This window comes from Physeter macrocephalus, chromosome 21 (assembly GCF_002837175.3).
Source record: "Physeter macrocephalus isolate SW-GA chromosome 21, ASM283717v5, whole genome shotgun sequence".
In the NCBI taxonomy this organism is placed as follows: Eukaryota; Metazoa; Chordata; class Mammalia; order Artiodactyla; family Physeteridae; genus Physeter; species Physeter macrocephalus.
In genome coordinates, this window is record NC_041234.1 from 68,929,424 (window position 1) to 68,950,614 (window position 21,191).

Sequence of the window (21,191 nt, forward strand, 5' to 3'; positions counted from 1 at the left end):
AAAACAGTTATACTCCAATAAAGATGTTAAAAAATAAAATAAAATAAAATAAAATAAGAAATAAAAAAATTAAAAATTAAAAAAAACATTATAGTGGAGGTTTGAGCCAGGGCAATTAGCCAAAAAATATATAAAATGCATTCATACTGCAGAGAATGAAGCAAAACTATCTCTATATGCAGATGATATGATCTGGTATACAGAAAATCCTGCAAAATCCACTAAAAACCTATTAAAACTAATAATCAAGGTCAGCAGTGTTACAGGCTTTAAAAGCAATATATAAAAATCAAGGGCATTTCTATACTCTACCAATAAACATTCCAAAAAAGAAATTAGGAAAACAATTCTATTTGCAATGGAATAAAATACTTAAGAGCAAATTCAACAAAAGTGCAAGGTTTTTACTCTGAAAATTTTGAAATAACTATTGAAAAATTAAACATATAAATAAGTGGAAAGACATCCCATATTCAAAGACAGGAAGATTTAATACTGTTAACGTTCAATACTTCACAAATTGATCTTCAGATTCAAAACAATACTTACCAAGATCTGCAAAATCCAAACTGAATTTTTGCAGAAAGTGAGAAGAGGAATTGGAACCTTCATGTATTTCTGATGGCAATGTAAAATTGTGCAGCTAATTTGGAAAACAGTTTGGCACTTCTTCAAATTAAACATAGAGTTGCCATATGACTCAGCAACTCCATACATAGGTACACTCCCAAGAGAAATGAATAACTGTGTCTACCCAAAAACTTTTATACAATGTTGATAACAGCATTACTCATGAAAATCAAAAAGTAAAAACAACACAAATGTCCATCAACTGAAGAATGCAAAAATAAAATGTGGTATAATCATACAAATTGTAATCTTGAGCAATAAAAAAAGAATTGAAGTGCTGATACATGCTACAACATGGGTGAACCTTAAAAACATTATGCTAAATGAAACAGGCCAGTCACAAAAGACTTTATTTAAAGGATTCCATTTATATTACTTGCCTAGAATAAGCAAATCTATAGAAGAAAAAGGTAGATTAATGGTCACTTAGGGCTGTGGAGTTTGGGGGTAAGTGACCAGTGACTGCTAATGGATACCAGGTTTCTTTTGGGACTGATAAGGATGTCCCAAAATTGATTGTGGTGATAGTTGCACAACTATGTGAATATCCTAAAAACCATTGAATTATTCACTTTAAATGAGTGAACTTTATGGCATGTGAATTATATCTCAATAAAGTTGTTAAAAAAGGAATTTCTATAAATCATATATTTCAGTGAAAATGACTTGGTATCTATTTCCTCATCATAAAGAGGCAAATAACTCAATGTTGAATCTGTGATGTATTCTTTTGTTGTAAAATTTAAAGCTGCAAGATCAGTTGTTTTTCTGATGGTGAGGAAATTAAATTTTGTTTTAAAGTATATTTGTATGTATGTTCATATATTTCCATGCATGCTTTTATGATTTAATGTCACCCCAAATATATAAAACTCTACCTTCCCAAATACTTCTCAAATATAATTGTGCAAAAATATAGAATATTTTAAATGTTAATCTCATAGGGACATTTTTAAAGTACCTTCTAAATGAAGAAAAGTAAAGGTTATCTAATGGAGAAAATTAGTCTTATTAATGAGAATCACTTCTGATATATACTATTCTTTGGCTTTAAGTGTGATAGGATAATGACAGTACCTAGACTCTATATCCTGTTGAGGACTTATAGGAACACGAATTCTATTTTTAACTTTTAGGATTGTTATGTCTTCATAGAGAAATGACCTTTTTTTAAAAAAAGTTATGATATAATATCCTTCATTATCGCTAGTAGCATTCTTTGCTCTAAAGTCAACTTTTATATTGATATAGCTACTCTATCTTTACTTGGCTAATCTTTGTATGAAATATTTATTGATATTTGATACCTATGGGCATTTGAAAATGTTACAGAAATCTTATAAAGGAGTTTTAAAAAGTATTATAGTTTAGAGCTAAGTATTTTGGATCTGTAATTCATTATGTTGCTAAACTGATTTGCCATGATTTCAGAAAATGAGGAATACAGAAATCAATTGTCTTTAAGATAATTATAGCTATATTTCATTCTTGAAACTAAAAGGCATATCTTAGAGTTCAATAAACTATGTTTCCAAATTAACCTAATTGATTATTAGATTTATTCTCAGATTAATTAATTAGATTCTTAACCAAACTGTTAGCTATAATTGGTTAGTTCATTACATGTTTCTGTGACTGGTTTTTCCATTTGTTTCACTCATGTCGTCTCTTTGTGTTAGGACCATATTTCAACTGACTTGTGTGTAGAGATCAATGACTACAGCTTTCATTCATAGTCACAAACACAATTTAAAATATCTACATTTGGGAGACTAAACCAAAGTATCCTAATTATAGAAATGAAATGCCATCCTCCCACTCCTGGCTATTTATGTCACTGTAGGAATTATTTCTTGACAAATCAAGTACTAATTGTGAAAATATTAGAAGTCTCTGATGCATTTATATATAGATTATTAAATGTTCCTGTAACAATATGATTTATTTTAAGTAGCTATTAAACATATGGCTTTGAAACATAAATTTTATCATTTGTTTCCTACCCTAACAGCTGCAGAAATAACTGTTCAACCAACCGTGGAAGAGGCCTCTGACAACTGCACTCAAGAATGTCTCATCTTGGGCCACTCTGATGCCTGCTGGATGCCAGCTTCTCTGAACCATTCCAGCCCTTTACAGGCACAGACCTCTGCTCTGAACCACAGCCCGCCCCTGACGCAGACCACTCTTCGCCGGCGCAACCCTCCAGTGACACAGACCGTTGTGCTCTGCCACAGTCCACCTGTGACCCAGGCTATTGCACTGTGCCACAGCCCTCCACCAGCACAGACCTCCACTCTGCACCACAGCCCACCTCTAGCACAGGCTACTGCTCTTCGCCACAGCCCTCCACCAGCACAGGCCTCTGCCCTCCGCTACAGCCCTCCCCTGGCACAGGCTGCTGCAATCCACTGGAGCCCTCCTCTGCCACAGGCTGCTGCCCTCCATCGCAGCCCCGCACAACCACCAATGGGTCTGCAGCAAGGTTGGGGGCAAGGTGCTGGCCCTGATGGACTACTTTCTCTTGATCAGAGAGCACAAGGTAGTACAAGATCTCAGTTTTACGCCAAGTCTGAAAGACTTCATCCTAGTGATGATTCAATTAAAGTCATTCCCTTGACAACCTTCACTCCAGGCCAGCAGACCAGACCCTCTAGGGGTGATTCTCCCATTATGGAAGAACATCCTTTATAAAACTAAAACGGCTACTTCACATTTTCCAACAGGATGTATATAATCAAAGTTTAAGATCCAATTTCAATGAATACTTCAAATTGTTAGATTTGTAAATAGCTATGTAAATAGAAACTGATACCAGAATCAAGTCTAGAGCTAGACCCTTAGTCAAAAGTTAAAAATAAATTTACAATTTGATTAATTCAGAATGTGTATTTAAAAATAAAAGAAATTGAAAAAAAAGTCACACCCTTTTGTACAGAAAGGCTTATCATGGCAGATATTAATATATAGTATATATTATTTCTGGTGCACTGTATTTTTTCATTTATTTTTACCAACATGTGCAATATTACTGATTTTTTTCCATTCTGTTTTTTGTGGACCCAGTACGTAGCTAATGGAAAACTAACAAACATCTGATTTTCCAAAGGTACGTTTATTCGATCTAAACTTTTGTTTAGACAACTTTAGAAGGTTTAAGTACAGTAGCATTTTTGTTTGTCTTTTTGTTTGATATTTGTTGTTGTCTCCACTTTTTTATTATTAGTTTTTCTGCAAAAATGAACAATAGGGAGTGGAAATATCTCATATTTTTTGTCTCTGTTTTTTATGTTTTCTACCTTTATTTTAAGAATATATTGTTGATATAATTTGTATATACATTTTCAGTAAAGAACTTATAAAAACTGTACAGATTTATGTCTATAACCTATTTCTCTACTCTTTAGTAGAGTTCGAGACACTGAAGTGCAATAACTGTGCCCAAATTAGGCAATTATTTGCTAAAAAGGGCCTCTTTCTTTTTGTGTTAAATTTATCTTTGTAGTTTAGTGTAAAGTGCATCAGAAATCATGTTGTATTTGCCATATTAAGCCTGTATTCCATTGTTAATTGGGTCTTTATCTTCTGAAATTTGTATATAACCGCTTAGAAAATCATAAAGAAGGTGGATGTATTCAACTCCTAATTAAAATAAACATAACTGTAGATAAAACCACATACTAAACCTATAAGGCTAAGGGATTTTTGTCATTCTAGCTCAACCTACTGAAGAAAACCACTGACAAGATGAAAGTCAGGAAGGAACTTTTCAAGAGACATAATTATAGATCTACATCAAATGTGTTACAGTATAGAATTTTAAGGAGATGTGCAGAGGGAGAAATGGGGTTCATGACTGCCTCTTGGGGTCGAAAAGAAATACCCCAATAACACACACACACACACACACACACACACACACACACAAATAAACCAACAAAATCTCATATATGAAACAATATATGTCATTCTAAGCAAAGAATACATGAGTATTCCTAGGGAACATTAGTTTCTTCTGTTGTCTGTTCTTTATTTTATTTTTTGTCCTCTTAACTGTCCGTGGTCTTCTATGTGCAATTTTATCAATTTACAGAAACACCATCAACTTAATTTTCATCCATAGCAAAACTGAAAATACTTATTTCAGTATTACACTAAACCAAGAGACAATTGATGTTTTAGTTGCAGTGTGGGGGGGAGTGAATATTTCTTCTTGCTTAAATTAGATGTAGACTTTGTAATGTGTAACTTGAAGATATGTAATTTATGATTAAACTGTGTGTAAATGTTGTATTATAAACTGTGGTAAATGTATAGTTTCATTGGTGAAATTTTCCACTGAATGTTGAGAAAGCTTCTTTTCATGTGCCCAGCAGATTACGTAGCGTTTTGAGAATATATTGTTCCCATTATGAAGCTCTTTAAATCATATCTGATTTGGTGTGTAGAACTTCTTAACTTTTAACTACTAGAGTTTAATTACTGAAATTTCAAATTAAGTGGTATTACTGGGTTTTTTTTCCTCATTTGTGTTTGTTATATTCAAAATGATTTGGAACATCCTGTTATTCCAGATGCATGTGAGTCCTGAAGGACTGATGATGTTTGAAAGTGAAGATATTGAAATATGATGACGTATATGTGTTGGTATTCTTGTTGCTATGGTTAATGAAGATTTTATACCTGGGGAAGATAAAGAAACATAGAATGACAAAATCGGTGTTTCCAGTAGATTTTAGAATGTTTTTTCCTCTAAAGCTTGCAAAGATAATGTGAGAATGTTTTCTTTTTTTTAGTTATTTCTACATTTTCCTCTCCACATTATTAGTTAAGATCTACACACACAAAAAGAAATAAATGAAAAAGAGATAAAAAATAGAAACTGAAAGACTATTAAATAATGTCAGTAGTGTGAATAGTTACTATCTAGGTTAATGAAAATCAGAATAGAAACCAACATTAGATATTTGGGATTTTTTTTCTGATAGTGTGATTTATTGAGTTATATGGGTGGTTTTTAAATCCTCATGTAAAATTTGTGAAGTTTTGATACCTTTCCTAGAGATATAGGAATGAACAAATATGCTTTTATTGCCCTTTCTAACTCTGATTATATAGTCAGACTTAGATTGTGTTTAGAATATTAAATGACTGGGCACCCTCTTCTGTGTTTGTACCAGAGAGGCTTTGAATGGAAGCAGGCTCAAAGTAGCCAAAGAGGCAAGGGGTGTGAGCCCAGTTATGCTCCCCTATGCAGTCTCTTCCTAAGCTTCCACTGGGTCTGGGCTTGGCAACCTGTAACTTCCAAGGTTTCAGATCTGATGAGATCTTTCTCATCACATAGCAAATTCTTTCTTTGAGTGGATGGACAGAGCTTTAGGTTGACAAAATTCACAGATGGCTTTTTTAATGTGCAAAAATTTAGTCCTGGAACTCCAAAAAGTCTTATTTTACCATCAACCAAAAATATTTCCCTTGAAAAAAGTAAGATTTGATTTAGTTGGAAATAAGAACTTATAACTGAATGACAAGGATGGTAATAATATGTTTAGTCAGACTGGTTGTTCTATTTTGTGACCATGTTCAGTTACATGTGATCATTAATTTACTAGTTATAATGTTAATATACCACATTTGTAAGTATGTATTCAAACACTGTGTATCTTATATGCTAAGTGCATACATATTTTTTCATTGAACTTTATCTTCAAGTTTTAGCTAATACTGTGTCAGTGTATTTAAAACAAACTTACATATGGTACAAACAATGTAATAAATTTAGAGGGTACATTTTGTGTAGTCTCATCTAATTATTTAACATTTTATTTTTGGTAATGTAAATTTGGTTAGAAAAAAATGGTTGTTAAATGATTAGTGCTATTGTGTACTGGTGACAGTTATGAAGAGCCTCTGCCTTCTCAAACTAATATTTGTCACACACTTTCATTAAAGTCATGGGAAAATTAAGTTTGACTCACATGTATATTTCAACATTAGTTTTTTTGTTGTTTATATTAAGTCTGAATGTGCATATATCTCCTAATCCACATTTGTGAACATCTATTTGTTTAAGCTTTTCATTTTTATGCTCTTCTGATATATATTTTCCACTATAGTTATCATTTTCTGTCTTTCCTCTTTCATATTTGTTCCAAACCAAATTTATGGTTATATATAGATGAACTTTTTCTCATAATCATTAGACTATTTTGCCTATTTCCAACTGGCACAATTGCCCTGGAAAACATGGGAGCAAGAGAAGCTGAACTATATTTGGACAGGAAACTTCTTACATTAACATGCCAATTACCACACCAGAGAAATTTTATGCAGAGGCCTTAAAATATTCATTCATACTAGCTTTCTTACACTAACCATCCATATGCTTTCAGTAAATATGATTTTTAAAAGCAGTACAAGTTGACATCAGTAAAAGTAGTAAAATGAAAAGGCCACTCAGAAAAATGTGTGTGCACAAATGAAAAAAAAAAAAGAAGGCAATTGTTTAGTGATTGTATGTGATACTTTTACAAATAAAATGTGTGAAATTTATGCTATCCCTGCTTAAAATACTTGGAATTTTATGAAATATCTATTTATGTTTGTATTTCGAGAAGATTCCTCCTCTGTGACATCATACAGCATCTGAAAGTGAACAGTATCCCAAAGCAGCTGTAGCCATGCTTTGGAAGTGAGACGGTTGGATATTGTATGGCCCAGGATGGCAGTATGTAGTCCAGTGGCAAATGTGTATTAATTGTTCGATATCAGATTCTGTATTGCATGCTTTCTTATTCATTAATATAGGTATTAATAAAGCTATGAGAAATGAAGATACATATTCATTGTGTGTGGTTATTAATTCAAAAGTCAAAGGTTTTATTTTATTTTAAATTGTTTTTTAAATCTAGAGTAAAATACACCTTTTGGTGGAACATTTTGATGAGTTAGCTTACTTTTTTGTTTGCTCAGTCCCTTCAATATAGTTCTTTGAAATGCACATCTTTTCACCCACTTTTCAAAGTTGGTAAGCAATATTGTAGTGTTTTAGAACATTTATTTTGCATCTTACAAGACAAACTTGAGATATTTATTTATTTCAGAATAGGCCTATTGTCTCATTTAATGTAAAAGCCACCTAAGATTTCCCTACACAACCCTTGAGGATCCAAGTGAAATAAGATTCTGGAGAATGTTGATAATATTTGTGGAACAAAATAACTTCGCTCCTGGCTTCACTTTCACTTTGGCTAAATGGAGGGAATTCCAGTACTTTGAAACCTCTCAGGCTACACAGGATCAGTAAATACTCCATTGCACTTGGTAATTTTATCAGTCCTGAAGTTTGATTAAGAGTTATAGAGCACATAATCTAGTGTTTTTTGTCTTCTTTCTTTTCTCACCCATCTTTCTGTAATTGTGATATTAATTTACTCATTCTTACCAAAGGTTGGCTGATGAAGGAATTAAAAACAAAATTTAAATCAAGCAAAAATTTAATTTCTGGCAAAAGGAGATTGGAGATTTTGAAGAAGTATAATATATGTGCAGGTTAATTTGTGTTATTTCTCAGCTTGACTCCAGCCATTTGGGAAAAAAACACAAGCTTTAGTGAGTAATATGTAGATTAGGAATTACCAGGTTAGAGATAGACATTATCATAATAACCTTGACAAGAACTCTAAAAACCTGAAAAAGTGAATATGGTGAATACACACTCTGTGAATGGGGGAAAAGAGCCCTACTGGAAAAGAATGTTGAAAATTTATAATATTTCAACAAGTGGAAAAATTAGTGAGCTAATATTTAGTTTGATTAAAACAATTATTGAACTTGCTGCTTTTATTGCTAGAACTAGTCACAGTGATTTATAAAACAAATTGTTAATGGTGTAATGGAAATGGCTTCAAACAAAGCAAAACAAAACAAAACACAACTGTGAAGCAGGCAAGTAGGTACAGTAATTAATTTCTGTAATTTGGGTTACAAACTCAATAACCATTTCAAGTATCTGAGAATCTACAGCTGCATAAAAACAATAGAAATTTAACCTGTACACAGGCTTATTTCCTTTCTTGTCTATCAAAGTGTTCTAAAGTTAATTGGGGAAAACAAAAGTAAAAGACAAAAATAAAGAAAACCATAAATGGAAGCTTAATCCTGTCAACAACTTAAGTAACTCAGGGATCTATTCATTGTACATTTTCTTCGTAAACAGTTTTGAAGAGTTTTAGATTTACAGAAAAATTGCCAAGATGATACAGCTCCCAAATACTCATCTCCCAGTTTCTCATGTTATTAACATGGCTAACATGGCATATTTGTTACAATTAATGTGCCAATATTGGTACATTATTATCAACTAAAGTCCATAGTTTATTCGGTTTTCCTAAATTTTCTGCTACTGTCTTTTTTCCATTCCAGGATCCCATCCAGAATTATACATTGCATTAAGTAGTCATGTCTCTTTAGGCTTCTCTAGACTGCGACAATTTCCCTGACTTTCCTTGTTAATGATGACCTTGACAGTTTTGAATATTGGTGTGGTATTCTGTAGAATGTCCCTCAGTTGGGATTTCTCTGGTGTTTTTTTTCTTGATTAGACTGGGGCTATATGTTTTTGGGTGGAAGACCATAGAGTCAAAGTGCCTGTTTCATCACATTTTATGAATTGTACATGATAGTACATTATTTAACTTTTACAGTTAGTGTTTTGCATCATCTCACTTTCTGCTTAGGTTTCACTCTTCACCATTGAATCAGAGACCCACAATTTTTCAAGTGTTTGGTGCACGGAGGCTCAGGATATTCCGACAACATTCCTTCCATGCTTTTGAAGGCCAAGGGATAATTTAGGATATGCTCTTTCCCAAATTACCACTTTTCACAAAGATTACTATCATAACATTTCATTTTAATTTTTCAGTGTCTAATGGGGCGATTTTAACTAAAGTATTATTAGTAAATAATAAGTAACTGTGTTCCCCTTCCCACAGTTACTAAATAGTAAATGAGTGCTGTGGTGTTGTTCCACTAACGATGAAAATTTCAGGAATCATGTCTGTGATATTGTGATTTGTAATAAGAAATACATATATATTCGTATCAGTCCCTGGTTCCTGGCACAGAGATCCTAAAACCCTTGTAAATTCTTAAGTGATAAGAGCAGTAAGAACATCTTTTGTTTCAATATTTGGTTTCTGACCCTGGTTCCTGACACAGAGCTCCTGAAACCCTTGTAATTTCCTGAGTGGTAAGATTTTATTTTGTTCTAATGAGGAAACTCTGAGTGGGCTCCTGGATGAGAGCTGATCATCTAAAAGACCAAGCCATGATTAGAAGCTTGAAATTTTCAGCCTCGCCCTTGCCCCCATTCTCTTGAGAAGAGAAAAGAGTTGTAAATGGAGTTAATAATCAACCATGCCTATGTGATGAAACCTCCATAGAAACTCAAACATGACCGGGTTGGTGAACATGTGGAGGTGCTGGGAGAGTGGTGTGCCTGGAAAGGGCATGGAAGCTCTGCACTCCTTCCCACATATCTTGCCCTATGCATCTCTTCCAATGGGATGTTCAGTGTATCCTTTATCATACCATTTAATAAACTGGTAAAGGTAAGTAAACATGTCACTGAGTTCTGTGAGCTGCTCTAGCAAATTAATGGAACCTAAGGGAGGAATCTCCAATCTGTAGCTGGTCAGGGGAAGCACAGGTAACACTCTGTGCTTACTACTGGTGTCTAAAGTTGGGGGTGGGGGCAGTCTTGTAGGACTGAAGATTTAACTTATAGAATCCTATGCTATCTGGACATCTAGTGTCAGACTTGAGTTGAATTGTAGCACACCCAGCTGGTGTTGCATGCAGAGAATTGCTTGGTGTGGAAAAAAACCTCCACACATTTTGTGACTAGAAGTATCAGAAGTGAACTATTCTGTGTGAGTAGTAAAGGAGATACATAAGAAAGAGAAACACAGAAGGAGGTGGAAAACTGAGGTTTTACCTCTTATAATGGCAAGTAGAAGACATTGAGCACCTAGACACACAGAGAACAAATACAATACAAAAGGTAAATATCCCTTATTTCTGAGGTTGGGGAAAAAATTGCTGGATTCTAACTTGTTTTACTTGTCTTGGAGTTGTGAAGAAGTGTAGATAAATTGATTATTATTTAATAGATTGGTGCTTTGAAGCTCAAGTTTATCTACTAGGGGATATTCACTAGATATTGTCAAGGGAGAAATGTTATTGAAGATTTATCTAATGAGAGAAAACTGTTGGCCCTTTTCTTAAGTCTTTTTAAATTTTACACCTAAACCAATTGACTCTTTGACGCCATATATCTGGTAGTTACAAACATTTATTACCAAACAATATACTCAATGTGGGAGTGGGAATTGATTTTTCATAAACTAAAGGAAAAAAAGTTGTGGCTTTAAATTTAGAACGCTTCTATAAGAACAGTTCAAATTTATAGAGCAAATTACCCTGCGATAGCCCAAGATAAATTTTTTCCACTGCATTCTTCATTCATAGGAAGAGAAAAAAAATCACTTACTAGATGACACATGTGAGTGCCTTTTAGGCACAAAGATGATAATGCTTGTCACTGTATATTTTTCTATGAAACATTCATGTGGTCAAACACAATGAAACTAAGAGACTAAGTCATACACTGCCCATTTCCAGTACTTAAAGTCATTGTCTTACTTATCACAATACAGTTATATGCCTAGAAGGGAGCATTTGTTTAAAGGGTCAGCCAAAGACTCCTCAAATAGCTTTAGTTTTACCTAGTTGTGTCCAGTAAGGTATCAAGAAAGACTGTCTTACACACAAGTCTGTTTCTCAACCAGGAATGACATTGAAAGAAGTTATAGTTTAAACATGAACTGTAAGGATACAAAGTACTTGTCTTGCCAGCCATCCAACTGGAGGAAGTATTCAAACATCCTATTTTTCTTGTCTGCAATGTGCTGCTGAGCAAGTGGAAAAATCCAGGAAATGGATTACTTAGAAAATCTTATTGTCTATGTCTCTGGTTAAAATATTTCACACTAGATTTTCCAACAAAATTGATTCTAGCAATTAGATTTGGTAGGTAACCAAGGCAGAGTACTGAGATTCTGTGATGGTTAATTTTATGTGCCAAGTTTGGTAGGTCACAGTACCAGAGATTTGGTCAAACACTGGTCTAGATGTTGTTGTCAAGGTCTTTTTAACATGAGATTAACTTTTAAATAAGAAAACTTTGTTAAAACAGATTATCCTCCACATGTGTGGTGGGTCTCATACAAACAGTTGAAGTCCTTAAGAAACAAACTCATATCCTCCCTCTGAGGAAGAGGGAATTCTGTCAGCAGACCACGTTCAGATTTGAGCTATAACATCATCACTTCCCTGGGTCTCCAGCCTGCCGGGGTACCTTCAGATTTTGGACTTGCCAGCTTCCACAATTGTGTGAGCTAATTACTTAAAATCAACCTATCTGTCTCTATCTCTGCCAGTCTCTGTCTTTGCCTCTGTCTGTCTGTCTGTCTCTGTCTCTGTCTCTGTCTCTCTCTTTCTATCTATCTATCTATCTATCTATCTATCTATCTATCTATCTATGTACTTTTTTTTTCTGGAGAACCCTGATTAATACAGGTTTTAATTTTAAACATGTCTTAACTAAGATTTGTCATACAAGATCAGGCCTGATGAAGTGCTCTTCCATTCAGTATTCGGGTTCTGAGAGAAGTATATTCTTTTGACATATAGGTGGGCTTACCTAAAATTCTATCTGCCTCCAGTAATTGTTTAGTAGTTAAGTTCTAAAATCATACAAATCTAGGCCCAAATCCCAGTTTTTCCACTTGAAACCTAGATTACCATGGGATAATATTTAAACCTCATTTTTCTTTCTTGTAAACTGGGGTTAATATAGGTATATTGTAATCAATCATGCAATATGTGACTTATGAACTTTGGCTGGAGAAGGGAACAACTAAAAGGACAAAGAAAAAAGTGAAAAATTTTTCCTCTGGAGTGACACCTATATATAATTCACCTTACTAGATTATTATCTCTTTCCATTCAATGGGGAAGTGAAATAAAGAAAAATGAACTAGTCAACCCTCCTCTGTCCTTAGAGAAGGTGCCTCAGCCCTGAGACACTTGAAATCTAACCACCTGATGAAGTGAAGTTGTTAGTCACCTGAAGAACACAAGGGGCTCTCATCCCATTGGCACTGAGGCAATGCTTATGGGCATTTTCAAACACCTAACCTGATCATGGCCATCATATTATTACTAAAGTTTTATGCTTAGGACATTATTAGTGAGGAAGATAGCAGTAAAGGAAAGAACTTAAACAAATATTTAGAGAGTGAGATTATGAGGCAGGGAAGGAAATAAGAAAGACAGGCTTGAAAGAGAGAATTGATAATTCCCTGGGTATTTAATGAGTGCCTATGAAGTGGAAAGCACTGTTCTAGTCACTGAAGATACAATCATGAGAAGAAAAATGGTTTCTGCTCTTCTGGAGCTAGTGATCTAATGATATGTAGGTGACAGGCAATAAACAAGAATACACATACATTTATTAGAAAATGTCTGATAGTGATCAGTGAGGAAAATCCAACAAAGTAATATGATAGAGGCTGACTCTTTAGTATGTGTATTAAGATGCTTTTAGCTCCATATAATAGAAAACCCTGACTCAAATAAGTTCAAAATGAGAAATTTCATTATTTGACTTAACACAATATCTATCCTAAGGTGAGGACGTTTCAGATGTGGTACATCCAGGCTCTAACTTTGCTTCTCTGTTAATTCCCTTGGTTTTACCTACTTTTGTTTATTGGCTTCATCCTCAGGCTGCTAGTAAGAAGACGGCTGCAATTTCATTGTCACATATAAATACAGCAACATCCAGAGAAAGAAGAAGAGATGTCATATTTCAAGAATGAGAAAAATCATCCTCAGGAACTTCCCAGCTGACTATTTTATTGGCCAAAATGAGGTCACATGTCCCTAATGAAACAATCATTCGTAAAGTGCATGGAGTTGCCATGAATAAATTAAACTAGAAGGGATAGATTTGGTTTAGTCAAATACGGAGCCAGTTTTGTTGTGATTTTTGTTAAATTAACATTTGTTAGGTAAAGCCCTGGGGCACCAGTCGGTGAGCCACCTGCTCAACGAAGACCACAAGGGAAAATGAAATAGAGAAGGTTATTACTCACAGGTCCAGGAAGATGTAGAAAGCACATCTTGAGGGTCCAAATGGGAAGGGCAGGGCAGAGTACAGGCAGAGAGCAAGCAGCAGCACCTGGGGCGTTTGCCTTTGTTAGGGTCCATGGGTTGAATGTTTTTGGGGTTCCTGGTCTAAGGCTAGATTGGTCAATTCAAACTAAAAAAGTGGGGTTTTGGTAAGTTCCACAGCGGTCTTACCTAAAGGGGGCACGAGAGGAAGGAACTGGGAGGCAGGAGTGACTGTTTTATCACCAGAGATGTTGAGGAAGACATATCAGGAACCTGTACTTACTTGTGACTCTGAAGGCCATTATTTAGGGCATGTACTAGTGAATGAGACTAGTGTCAGTTCAAGGCAGCTGTAGGCTATTAGCCAAGCAAAATGGGTGCTGAGGCAGCAATATCATGGAGTGGTTTAGCTAAATTCTCAACAACCTTAGAAGGCCTCTTTGAGAAGACATTTGAGGTGAGATGAGATATGGATGATAAAAGAGGCAACAAAGGATGAATTGAGACAGGGAGGTAGAGATAATAAAGATGGAGAAAACAGCAAGAGTAGTTTTGTAGAAGTCAAAGAAGGAAAGAATATCAACAAAATGTGAATGTTTGACTCTGTTAAATGTCAGAACTTTAAGTTACTGTTCTTTCACCTCAAGTGGACCTTAATGCTGCCCAACAACCATACCATGTGTGTATTTTTTATTCTACTCTTCTAGATGATTCACTCATCCTTCGTTGATAATATTGTTTCTTATTTTAATGAGAACATTGGAGCAACTCAAACAGAATTTCCACAAGCTCCTACCACAAATTCCTATTTCCCACTGCCTGCATCTGTGACCATATAGTCTTCCTTCTCTCTTGTTATAACCCTGGAGGTGTCTTCTTCGTTGTCTCTTTCCCTGGTTGTCTCTCATAAAGTTCTAGCTGGTCTATGGCTTGGTTAATTTTCTCATGGAGGCAACAGAATTGCTTACCACTAAAATCTGCATTACTTTCAACAAATTTCCTAGGCTTAAACATCCCCACAGTCCATTCTAAATTTAGCCTGATAACTTGGAGTGAGCTTCAGAGTTTTCTGTTCTTAAAACCTGTCTCTATCACTGTGCAAAATCTTTCTGCCATTGCTCCAGACCTTGTGACCATTACAGTGGCTCAATACTCTCAGGCTCCCCTACACCATTCACACCCAAAGTGGATGGTAGCTTCTGGTTTTCTCAGTTTGCCTCCTTAGTATGGCTCCATCTTATGAGTAATCTGAAGTGAAGGTAACTAGGCCCTAGTATCCTCGACCTGCCATACCAGGAGAAGAGCTAGTACCCCATGAGTGAGGGCTGAGTAGAGAAAGGGATTTCCAGAATCAGTCTTGCCTGGAATGGAGCTTCTGCAACACAGATATGGGAGGGGTAAGATATACTGGTAGCCCTCCCATCCCTGGAAGACACTGAAACACTAGATTGGAAGTTGGTGGTGGGGAGGGAACCCTGTGTTCTTGGCTGATCCCAGCAAGAGTGGACCTCCCATGATTCTGGAGAAAGGGAGTGGGCTGTGGCTCAAATGTCATATGCACATTCTGTTCTTACCAGATTTTCTTGGAAAAAAAAAGTGTATTATATGCCCTTGGAACAATTTCCAGAGACTTTAAATTGTTATTTATTTTTGTTTTTCAATAACTTTTACCACTTATGGTTGTTTTATTGGAGCAAGCTCCTCACACTGCTATTCTAGAATCCATTTCCCTAAACTTTAATCTTAAAAATTGAAGAAATGTCCAATGAAACCAAAAGTTAATTCTTAAAAATACAAATAAAATAGGTAACTTTCTGCCTAAACTTAGTAAGGATAATAAAGAAAGTAAAATTATGTCATATAAGAAAAAAGATATAATCATGGATATGGAACTTATTAAAAAATTTCAATGTGGAGCACTACTCAAATAATTTTAAAATCTGAAGGAAATAAATTATTTCATTGCAAATATAAATTACCAAAGTTGACCAAAGAAATGGTAAACTACCTAGACATAAAAGTAATCTTAGAAGACAGAAGAGAGGCAATTAAACACCAACCTATTTTAAAAAAAGACCAGACTTAGATGTTTTCCTGTTCAACTATATATAACTTTTAAGACACTTAAAACTCCTATATTTTTCAAACTCATTCCATTTTTGGGGAAGAAGAAATTTTCCTCTACCCTTCTAGGTTCTTCTGGCTGGTCTAAGAATTAAATTGACATGAGACAGATTAACAGGAGAAAATCAAACAAAAACTTAAAACATTGATACATGAGAGAGACTCAGGAAAACTGAGTAACTCACCAAAATGGCTGAAACCCTCACCTTAAATACCATCTTCAATTAAAGACAAAAGAGGATGTTGGGGGTAGTGGTTTGGAACTTCAAAGGGGAGGAAGGCAATTCACATGGAGATGAAAAAGCAAATGTTTGCTGGGCCAAGCAGAGAAGGTGGGACACAGAGAAGAATTTTAACAAACAGACTTTGTTAGGTTCCTCTATTTCTATATACCTAATTCATACTATAGTTATCTATGGTGATAGCTGCCTGCCTGGAACAGGTCCTCTATCTACATTCTTTTAGGCAGTTAGGGGGAAGGTCAAAGGTTCTTCCTGGGTCTTCTGCACCTTAAAATTAATGAGCTTAAATGAATCCTCATACCAAAGAGACACATTTTGGGGTGGCAAATTTTGCTCCCCTACACCTTTCATTTAAAAAAAAATTAAAATTTCCATAATTCATTTTATGAAACCAACAAAACTTTACTGCTTAAATATTAAAGCTCAAAAGTAGCACAAAAGAAGAAAATGTTAAACAATGTTAAATGATGCATAAACGAAAAAATCTAAAAAATATTTAGTCATCCAAATTAAGCAATACATGAAGAGAACAATACACCAATATACCATTATGACAGAGTATGTTTTACTCCATATATGCAAAATTTGGGTTTTTTTTAAGAAACTCCATCAATAGAATTCACTCTAACAATAAATTAAAGGGGAAAATATATGATTGTATCAATAGATGCTGAAATTAAACATCCAACTCAAATAAAAATGTAGGTAAATAGAAATTAAAGGGAACTACAAAATATGGTAAATACATTCTGCAATAAAACTAACAGACAGGGCTTCCCTGGTGGCACAAGGGAGAAGGGTTCATGCCCCGGTCCAGGAGGATCCCACATGCCTCAGAGTGGCTGGGCCTGTGAGCCATGACCACTGAGCCTGCGTGTCCAGAGCCTGTGCTCCGCAACGAGAGAGGCCACAACAGTGAGAGGCCCGCATACAGCAAAAAAAACAAAAAACAAACAAACAAACAAACAAACAAAAAACTAACAGACATAAATAGTAATGAAATACTAATTTCCATTATTGTCAGAAAAAGACATATACACGCCGTCCTCACTAATATTTGACATTCTTTTTGGAGATATTATGTAGTGGAATAAGATAATAAAATGAAACTTTCAGTAAAAATCTTAAAAACTTAAAGTTATTTTCAATAAATATTGAAAAAGTTATTTCCAAAAATGTTCTGGAATTCCACAGACTTTTCTATGATCTAGTAAAAATATTAAGATAATTTGAAGGCATATTTGGAATCAAATTAAAAGGGAAAAAAATTTAAAGGTCAATAGCTTTTCTGTAGACCACTCAGTTAAAAGTAGGAAAAAATATTCACAATAATGATATCACCACAAAATACCTTGGAGTAAATTTGATAGGAATGAGGCAGGGTCTATATGAGTACGTCTTTAAAATTCCAAAGAACACAGAACCAAATCTGTAAATGGACACACAAGCCATATACTCAGATGGGAAGAATGATACCATCAAAATATCATTACCTCATAAGTCAATGCATTTCTTTAGTCATCAAGTAATAATCACAATGGAGTTATTATTTTGAGAATCCACATCAAATTATTTTTAATTCAACTAAGTATTTTTGAAAAAAATGAGTAATAAGGAGAGAGATTTGCCTCACCAGATGTTAAAATTTACTATTTACTCCGTATAATATGACACTAAGACAGAAATAGAAAAATAGATCTTTAAAAAGGAAAGATAAGGGGGTCTGGAAATAGATCCAAGTGCATACATAATGTTGGTTAGGATTAAGTTTAACTGCAAGAGACCCAAAATATCAGTGGCTTAAAAAGAGACTACTTTATTTCTCTCATTCTTAAGGAGGAAATAATTCAACGTTGGTATGCAATATCACTGTGTTAGTGATATCAACTTCTTCTGTCTTGTTTCATATTGTGTGGTCTTCATTTTCAAGGTCATTTATGATTCAGGATAGTTACTTCAGCTCCAGTCATTCAACCTGGATTCCACTCAGCAAGAAAGAATAAAGGGGAAGATAAAGGCAAAAAAATTCGTCCTTTTAAGAACTTTCTGACAAGTCACACATACTACATCCACTCGCTCAGAATTTAGTCATCTAGTCACACCAAGTACAAGATAAGTCAAAAGATTAAATATTTACTTTAGGTAGCCATGTGTCCAGATGAAAAGTGGAGGATATATAACTATAGATGAAGGGCAGAACGGTTTGATAGACAACTAGCAATCTCTAACACATTTATGACAAGGTTAGCATTTCAATTCAGTAGGGGTGAGATGGGTTATTTCAATGATTCTCAAACTTGAATATGCATCAGAGTCACCCAAAAGGTTTGTTAAAACACAGATTACTGGGACTCACCCCCAGAGTTTCTGATTCAGAAGTTCTGGGATACGGTCCCAAAATTTGCATTCCTAACAAATTGTCTAGTGTGATAGATTTTCAGGTGGACCCCATGACCTCTACCACATATTGTTCATTCTTTTGTGAAATTCCCTGTTCTTGATTGCTGGCAGGGCCTGTGACTTTATTCTAATCAATAGAATATGGCAAAAGAGATGGGATATATGTGATTATGTGTATGCAATTATGTTACATAAGACTGTAATTTTTGTCTTGCTAAAGGACTCTCTCCTTTGCTGACTTTTAACAAGTAAGCTGCAGTGCCATGAGCTGCTATCTGGAGAGCCCACATAGCAGGTGAGAATTCTACGGCTGAACCACCAATGCTAGTGAGGGCCACAGGGTAAGGAACTGAGGACATCCTCTGGTTGATAGATACAAAAAAAAAATGAGGCTCTTAGTCTAATAATCTACGAGGAACAGAATGCTGCTAGCAATCATGTTAGCTTGGAATCAGATCCTTCCCAATTTGAACATTGAGATGAGAACTCAGTCCTAGCCAAAACCTTGATTTCAGTCTTGCAGAGTGCCTAGGTAAGCCATGACCAGAACTCTCAGCTACAGAAACCAAGAAATAAATATGTGCTGTTTTAAAGTCACTATGTGTGTGGTAATATTAGTGGGCAGCAAAAGATAACTAATAAGCGGGGTTATATTGATGCTGCTGGTATTGAGCCCCACTAGTTTTTAAAATACATTTTGCCAGCACTCCTGGCTATCTGTAAAAAGATAATCCTCATTTCTCTATGACCTCAAGTTTCCATATAGAGATTCTATGTAGAAGATCTTCAGACAGAGAAACAATTTTACTGTCAATTCATTCCTTATTCATTCTTCTAAGAGAAAGAAATTGCCTGGTGGTAGATGGCATTCATTTGTCCATGATTATTAATTGAGTGGAGCTAATGGAATAATCTAGATCTAAACTGTGCAATAGTCACTAGCCACAAGTGTCTGTATATTTTTAAATTAGGTAAAATTAAATTCAAATTTCAATTCTTTATTCACAGTAGTCATATTTCAAATGCTCAATAGTCACATGTGGCTAGTGGCTACTGTATTAGAGAGTGCAGATGGAGGACATTTCCATCATTACAGAATGTTCTATTGGATAGTGCTCATCTGTACACGGCAGGCGAGGACAGTGGTAAGCAGAGACTACTTGGAAGGACTTTGGACCGAATAACTACAGTTTTTTATTTTCTCTCTTATAGTCTGTATCTGTAATATATCTGACATTTTGATCACTAGGTATCTATTTCTTGCATCTATCTCTCAACTGGTTCCAACCTTCAGAGAGGAAGAAAGGAATTTTATGTAATCACCTTTTAAAATTAGATACTGTTCATCAGGACAAAAATGTAACATGATCCCTAAGTCTTATCTCATGTAAAACCACATGAAAAATAGGTTAAATACCGAATTATAAAAATATAGTATTTCATCTATTTTAAGATGCATATTTATTTTTCACATTCTAACATCTGAAATAGAATGTGTCTTACAATTAACGGTGTTTTACAATTGCTTGTAGACAGATGGCAGTCATGACATAGTTGCCACTGTCTGCACATGTGTGAGTTTGATTGTCATTTCTGATAAAAAGACTGCACAGCTGCATTTCTTCACGATTGATTCAATAAGCCATATCAAAATAATTTGATGAAGGAATGAGTCCACTGACAACTACTGATAAAGTCAAAAGAGAGGACTCATTACAATTTACAAAATGGGTGTCTGAGGTTACTACAAAAATCCAGCAGACAATAATAGAGGACTCTTGACACAAAATACATAAATATATGATTTTGAATTTGAAAAACAATTCAGAACAGTTGGATGTTCGGAGTAAAGAAATATTAGGAATATTTTAATCAATTTACTTCACTTTTGTTCCCCTTTTTATAAATGCACAATAACAATAGTGTAAACTCTATATCTAAATAGGTATTAAATTTTTCAATGAGATTAGTGATAATAAAGTATTGTGCCAGTCGAATTGGCAAAACCATTTTCTTTCTTTGCAGTATATAAAATAATGATACATCATAAAATTGAATTAACTTTAATAGACTCATTAATAGAATTAAATATAAAATTAATAATAACATTAATATTAGGAGAAAATTTGGTAAAATATTTTGAATAAACATGAGGGAAAATTTATTAAGCTGGAGAGTGAATCCATAATCTGTAAAGCAAAATATGAATATTTTGATTGCCTAAAAATGTCATTTGTAAAGATACCATGAACAATGACAAAATATGAACAACATTGAGAATAAATATTTCCAAAATGTATGACAGAGTAAGAATTAATAGCACTAATATACAAAAAGCTCTTAAAATTGAAGAGAAAAAAACAAATAACCCTGTTAAAATATGAAAAAGGGGTATTGAAAGAAAATTCAATTAAGAAAGATATTTTAATAAAGAGTCAGAATAGACCCTTCATTCACTAAGACCATACTCTAGAAATTCCATGCAAAGTCCAAAGTCCTGGCTAAAATCTGAGTGCTGTTATCTACTCCAATCACAAGTAAGCAATGGTGGCC

General features: G+C 34.5%; 1 protein-coding gene across 6 annotated transcripts in view; it reads left to right on the forward strand.

The window, feature by feature from the left end:
- The window catches only part of PCDH11X (protocadherin 11 X-linked), a 728,057-nt gene extending 724,733 nt beyond the window's left edge, over window positions 1-3,324 (forward strand). For 5 of the 6 annotated variants that reach the window (XM_055081827.1, XM_055081826.1, XM_055081828.1 and 2 more), the window contains one exon: window positions 2,642-3,324. In XM_055081827.1, the coding sequence (XP_054937802.1) occupies window positions 2,642-3,324 (683 nt within the window). The remainder of the gene's footprint in view (window positions 1-2,641) is intronic. The other variant, XM_055081831.1, reaches the window with a different exon arrangement.
- Window positions 3,325-21,191: the final 17,867 nt, after the last annotated feature.